Below are 7,144 nucleotides of genomic sequence, written 5' to 3'. Positions count from 1 at the left end.
GACCTGTTGGCAAAGCCACAAATAAGTCCCAGCTTAGAGGGCACAGCCCTCTTAGCATAATTAAGCTTGACCTTATGACGTTCCCTAGATCCTATCTGGGTAGCTAATGGGCTGTGGCAAGTGCAGCAAGTGCTGCCAAAACAAGTGAAACTCGCAAGAACATTGTAACTATGGTGACCATTACTTTGTTTACCTCTGGCTATAAAATAAAGGCTCAGCTTGCCATCTGGATCTCTCTCTGTGGCCTTAGCCAGGCACAGGAGATCCACCTAGACCCAGCTTATCCTCTTTGTCTGTCTTTTCTAAATCCTTCCCCACCCGCCCTCAGGCTCACCGAACCCTTGACTGTGCTGACCTGGCACATGTGGCGCCCAACGTGGGGCCTGAGTTCAGGGAAACTACAATTGCAAGGTGAAAGGATGCTCCAGTGAAGCACGTGCAGAAAGCAAAGAGGAAGGTAAGGAGCAAGTTTAGTGATAACTAGGTGTAAAATATGGGAAATTCAGGATCGCAGGAAGAGAATTTATACGTATCCATGCTTAAGGCTATGGTCCAAGCATGGAGCTGTTCTGTGAGTTATCAATAGCTTTTCAATTTGTTGGATTTTGTAAGTAAAACCTGCCCATGGTTTCCTGAGGAAGAAAAAGTAAATGTAGAGGCATGGGAGAAGGTAGGAAAACAACTTAGAGATTGTTATATACTTGAAGGTCCAGAGAGAATTCCTCTCTCCATTTTCAGTCTGAGTTCCCTGATTCGGGACTCCCTAGATCCCACTCCTGAAAGGGAATGGATGAATGTGGCAGGGGAACTAAGACGGATAGTGGAAGGTTACTAGAGGCTTAATATTGTCGCAAAAGCTTGTCTCTCACCTGGAGACTACTTATTATGGAAGTATTATATTTGTGTTTGTGCTGACATTGGACCAGCCAACTTTTAAGGAGCAGTATTAGCTGCCACATTAAAGGAGATGTTGTTCACTGGTCAGCAGAAAAGGAAAGGGGGATGCTTTAACTGTGGCAAACTAGGGCATTTTGCTAAAGACTGCAATGCTAGAAAAGGAAGTCAACAGGCTACAGGGAGTGGAAACAAGCAGCCTGGATTATGTCCAAGATGCAGGAGAGGAAAGCATTGGGTAAATGAATGCCACCCCAAGACTGATGTTGATGATAATTTAATGCCCCCTAGGCAGGAAAACTTCAAGCGGGGCCAGCCCCGACCCCACCAAACAGTAGGGGCCTTATCCTTAACCCCACTGTAGCTTTTCCAGCTGGCTCAGTAAACCTTTATCATGCCACCCCAGGAAGTGCAGGATTGGCAAGTTCTTCCTGGCGTGATAGATCAGGACTCAGGCAATAGCGGAAAGCACCAATCGTACTCTTAAAATGCAACTATAAAAACAAAAAAAGGGTGAGAAGAATGTTACAGGTTAAATTTTTTGAATTACAATGCAGAGAGTTGTACAGCATCTGAAAGGCATCGGGCCTCCTGTACAATAGCCTCTGCCAACTTAGCCCAGTGGAAGGATGCACAAACCAGACAAGAGTTTTACCAGATCTAGTAACGATGTGGGGAAGAGGTTGTGTTTTGCATCTTTCCAGAAGGAGCAGTGCAGCCAATTTGGGTACCGGAGAGTTACATCCATCACCACAATGGACCCAGAGAAGCTCCTTGTCCCTTCGTTCAAAAGACTGAGAGTTGCCCCGATGACAGCAATACAGAAAAGGAAGATGACAAAGGCTACGCAAGGGACCGAGGTGCCAACATGGGGTCAGCTGAAAAAGTTAACAACTGAGGCCCAGCAGATGGTAGAAAAGCAAGAAGTGGAAACTACTCCCTCAACCACATTTCTGGCTATGCTAGCATTGGTTAGTTGCCAGTCTTCTGTAAAGTCTTGCACAGCCAAATCCGAGGACTCTGAGTAAATCAGCAAAAGAAACTTTCATTTAGTAGCTAAAAATGTTAACATGTCTGTAGTTTGATTTCTCTCTCATTGCTGAATTGTTTTGTTATTATTTTAATAGCCAGAGCTTTGTTCTTGATGTTCAAGTTTTAAAATGTTAACATGTCTGTAGTTTGGGTTTTGCATTGGCATTGTTTTGTTATTATTTTAATAGCCAGACTTTTGTTGTTGATGCTCAAGTATTTCATTATGGTAGCTTTTTGTTCTTGATGCTTAAGTTAAACTTTCATTATAGTAGCATAAAAGTAAAAGAAGGGTGACATGTGGGGAGCCTCTATAGGGTTAAACCTCGGACTAACCTGTTGGCAAAGCCACAAACAAGTCCCAGGTTAGAGGGCACAGACCCTTTCACAGGGGTCGCCTAAGACCATCGGAAAACACATATATAATTACATATTGTTTTTGTGATTAATCACTATGCTTTAATTATGTTCAATTTGTAACAATGAAAATACATCCTGCATATCAGATATTTACATTACGATTCATAACAGTAGCAACATTACAGTTATGACGTAGCAACGAAAATAATTTTATGGTTGGGGGTCACCACAACATGAGGAACTGTATTAAAGGGTCGCGGCATTAGGAAGGTTGAGAACCACTGGGCTATAGAGTTAAGCCTCGGACTGACCTGTTGGCAAAGCCACAAATAAGTCCCAGCTTAGAGGGCACAGCCCTCTTAGCATAATTAAGCTTGACCTTATGACGTTCCCTAGATCCTATCTGGGTAGCTAATGGGCTGTGGCAAGTGCAGCAAGTGCTGCCAAAACAAGTGAAACTCGCAAGAACATTGTAACTATGGTGACCATTACTTTGTTTACCTCTGGCTATAAAATAAAGGCTCAGCTTGCCATCTGGATCTCTCTCTGTGGCCTTAGCCAGGCACAGGAGATCCACCTAGACCCAGCTTATCCTCTTTGTCTGTCTTTTCTAAATCCTTCCCCACCCGCCCTCAGGCTCACCGAACCCTTGGCTGTGCTGGCCTGGCACATGTTAGGAGGAATATTAACACATGAAACTTAATAGGAATCAAACAGAGGCAGCATAATTAATCACACAGCTAGAGAAACCATGAGCAGAACTAAACCCATCCAACTGAGATAAAATGACCCTTGGACCCCCAATTTTCTATGAATAAAAAGCAGGCTGAGAAAGTTGCTCAGCTGCCAAGGATTATTCTTCAATGCCTACTTCAAATATGGTCAAGGACAGAAGGGACTTGGGAGTCCCAGAAAACAAGAGCCCCAGAAAACAATGAACCAGTCCCCTCCAGAGAACAGTCCCCATGCCTAGGTTGGGGGCCCTCACAATGTCTGTCTATCATGATGTCAGAATTGCTACAGGCAAGTAACTGTGTTTCTCCCATTTCCCCCCTCTGAGTGGGAATTTTTACTGCAATTTTTCAGTCCCTGTTCCACCACTACAGATTGGGTTTGTGGGGGTAAACAACTTTGTATATTTGACTTTAGGCTTCCAGATCAAGAAGAGTCATACCTGGACCCAATACAAAGAGTACCACAGATTCCCCAGAAACCTTGGGCAGTGAGTTTAATTACACTGGATGGAATTTTTAGGTTGTCTCCCCTGAGGAGGAAGCAAGTATTCTGCCTATGGGAGGGAGTTTGAGTTGCATGTTACACTATTTAGTGTTGTTAAAATATTTCCAACTTTTTTACCTCCAGGCACAGAGAAATTAGATTCTTTAGTAGGACATGTTATGGCCAATGGAAAAGGACGTGACGTATGCCATCTCTAGTGCACCATTCACTAGCTATTGTTTCCTGCTTTGGCAATCATGGATGGAGCTTCCATCAGCCTGAGTCCCTGAGCAGGGCCCTCCTGCTGCACATGTAGCATACCCAAAGCAAAATTATTTATGGTCCATTCTTACTGATAGAAAAATCGTAGTAAATTCCTCTAGAAATTATCACTGCCAATGTTTGAACTTCCTCATGTATCAACGCATATTAGAAATATCTCTAAATAGACTAATTTCAGAAAGGGGGTGTGATCTTGGATGAGTTACTCAATTTCTGGGTCTCAATTTCTTCATCTACAAAATGGAAATGATACCCTGATTACCTCATAGGACTGTTCTGATTTAAATACACTTATATGTATAGTTCTTAGAATAGGGCCCTAGTACACAGTTAGAGTACCTACCAAGTTTGCTGTAGATTCAGTTGTGCTATAAACATCTGAAGTTTCATAGTCTGGTTCTAGAGGATATTGCCAAAGTAAAGTCAAAAGTGAGCATTATTTCATAGTTTGAAATTTTATGAACAATAATAAATGTTACAGATTCTATCTAGATCTCACTGACCTGAAGGATAAATATATTCTTCATGATATCCCCCTAGAAAAAAAGACAGAAGAGTATGTTTGTATGTTTATGTAGAGCTTTTTAGCTCAGCACAGCCAGATGGTCAGCACTTGCTTTCTTCTCAAGTTTTGTGGATATGTAGGTTCAAGACTAAAACATATACATCCTTGCAACAAGTGATTTGAGCTTTTGTACTAGTGAAAAGATACTGAAGCCAGAGATTGGCTGTAAACAATATGAATTTCTCCTCTGAAAATTCCCTTAGTTTTTAAAGTTCAGGCAGAGGTGAAAAATACAGCTGTGTCCAATTTTCCAGTCAGGCAGTAGACTATGGTGATTAAGTTTACCAGCGTGGAGTTAGGGCTAGATTTGAATCTTGATTAGCAATACCCCTCTTTGTGCCTCACTTTCTTCACTATAAAACAGGAATAATAGTACCTAGGGAAGTGAAAAGAATATGGCATGATGCTTGATATATAGTAAATGGTGACTATAATTTGAGTATAACCCATAATTTGTTTAGGGGGACATCAATGGGATATATCATGCCTCATTTGTTTTTTAGCCTGTCAGGTAAATAATACATTTAAAATCAGTCTGTTCTCAGAGGATGGCTCAGTAGACTGACGTACTTTGCTTTAAGACTTCTATACCAATGAAACACAGAGAATGCCAATCTTCAATTAAACAGTTTTTCACCAAGTAAAATCCATAGGTCAAAACTGGATTTGATTCTTAAACATGTTACTTATCAAACACACATGCATTAACCCCTCCAGACAGCAGGATTTTAGGTGAGAACAAAGATTTGGTTACTCTGAATATGCCACTACAGGTGAGCAATACATCTGAAGATGCCCACCTTGCTAAAGGAAAAGACAAAAGGGTCATGGGTCATGTTGAGTGAAAGAGCAGAGCATACATATCCTTCACATGTATGCACATGCACATATAAAATATTCGAAGATTATCCCTGTGCGAGATTTTTTCCTAGAAATATCTATTTTCTTCTACATAAGTAAAAGAAAAATATCACAGGGAAATAAGGAACTTGACTGGTAAATTGAGTCATTCAGACTGCCTTTTACCTCCTTAATATACCCAACTCCACCAGAATTGTTTAAGTAAGCATATATGATTTTATAGTAAAAATAAGCATACCCTGTGCATGGTAAGAGGCACTATAACAACTGCTGAGGGCACATATATGCACATATATAAACTTTAAAGTCATAAAAACCCAAATTTAAAACTGATCTCTGCCAGTCACAAAGGACCACATATAACATCTGGACATTTATACAAAATGTCCAGAATAGGCAAATCTATTACGACAGAAAACAGACTGGTGGTTCCATAGGGTTAGGGGAGGGGGAAGGGAAATGGAAAGTGGCTGCTAATGGATACAGAATTTCTTTTGGGGGTGATAAAAATGTTCTAAAATTGGTTGTGGTGATGGTTATACAACTCTATGACTATACTAAAAACCACTGAGTTGTGCACTTAAATAGATGAACTGTATGGTATGTAAATTACATCTAAATAAAGCTGTTAGGAAAAAATTAAATATTTGCCACTTACCAGGTATGTCTTTGGCCATGTCATTTACCCTTCAAAACTCAATTTCCTTATATGTAATATACAAATACCACATTCCTCAGAGGGATACAGTTTAAGTACTATATTAAATTATAAATATAATTACTTTGTACGTAGGATTCAATGAATAGTAATATTTATAGATTAAGTAGACTTCTTAATGTAGTTAATGTAGTTATTTCATAGCAGTCTTGTAAACTAATAGCCAGTCTCATGAAAAGCCCAAAGTAGTTATTACAGATCATGAGGACAACATGAATAGTACCTTATTAATAAGGAATATATGTTTTCCTTTTCCACAGGGAAATCTCCCAAATTCAAACTCACTACGGTAAACCCTCGATTTTGTGGACCTTGATTTAATGGACTTCGGATTTAACAGACAAAATTTCCAGCCCGTATGTCACATGTGAAAATAAACACCCTGTTATTTTTAAAATTATTTTATCCAAGATTTGCTTATAATTAAATTAATGGGTTATTTTTTGTTATTAATTCATTGTTATTTTTAACAAATTTTAGTGAATAGGACAAATGTTGGAAAAAACAGTCGTAATTTTGCCAACATAAATAAATATTACATATCCACAACTATCCTATACTAGAGGCCCAGTGCATGAAGATTCATACACTGGAGGGGGGTTCCTCAGCCAGGCCTGCCCCCTCTCACAGTCTGGGAGCCCTCAGGTGTCAGGAGGTGACACGGAGATCAGGAGAAGGTGATGCCCCCATCACACCTCTGCTGCTGCCACTGCTGGCAGCGCAAGCCTCGGCTGGCCCTGGTTACCTGAGCCTCAGGTGGCCCTGGGCGGCTGGGCAGCCGTTATCCGAGGCTTGCCTGCGCCTCGGGCTGGCCCTGGGCGGCTGGGGGGCTGAAGGGACTGGGGGACTCTGGAGGCAGGCACGTGGGGTGGGCCCGGCCTTGCCGCACACCTACCACCCCGATGAGGCTGAGGGGACTGGGCGCTGCCATCTTTGAGGGTGTGGCAGTCAATTAACATATTCCCTCCTTATAGGCTGTGGGTGTTGCCATGTTTGAGGGCATGGCAGTCAATTAGCATATTCCCTCTTTATTAGATAGCATCATAAAGATGTGATATGCAAATTGACTGTCACACCTTTACATAAGATGTCCACCCCCATGTGGTCACAAGATGGTCACCGAAAGATGGCTGGCAGGGGAGAGCAGTTGGGGGCGATCAGGCATGCAGGGGAGGGCAGTTGGGGGTGACTGGGCCTGCAGGGGAGGGCAGTTGGCG

At 41.7% G+C, this 7,144-nt stretch overlaps 1 protein-coding gene across 1 annotated transcript in view; it reads right to left on the bottom strand.

The window, feature by feature from the left end:
• ALG13 (ALG13, UDP-N-acetylglucosaminyltransferase subunit) overlaps window positions 1-7,144 on the bottom strand; it is an 87,659-nt gene that overhangs the window by 37,901 nt on the left and 42,614 nt on the right. The window contains 2 exon segments of the mRNA XM_005886343.2: window positions 4,127-4,182; window positions 4,287-4,319. Coding sequence (XP_005886405.2) covers window positions 4,127-4,182; window positions 4,287-4,319 — 89 coding nt within the window.

This window comes from Myotis brandtii, unplaced genomic scaffold (assembly GCF_000412655.1).
Source record: "Myotis brandtii unplaced genomic scaffold, ASM41265v1 scaffold973, whole genome shotgun sequence".
NCBI classification, from domain to species: Eukaryota; Metazoa; Chordata; class Mammalia; order Chiroptera; family Vespertilionidae; genus Myotis; species Myotis brandtii.
The sequence above is the reverse complement of the archived record's forward strand: the minus strand, read 5'-3'. Positions and strand labels throughout refer to the sequence as shown.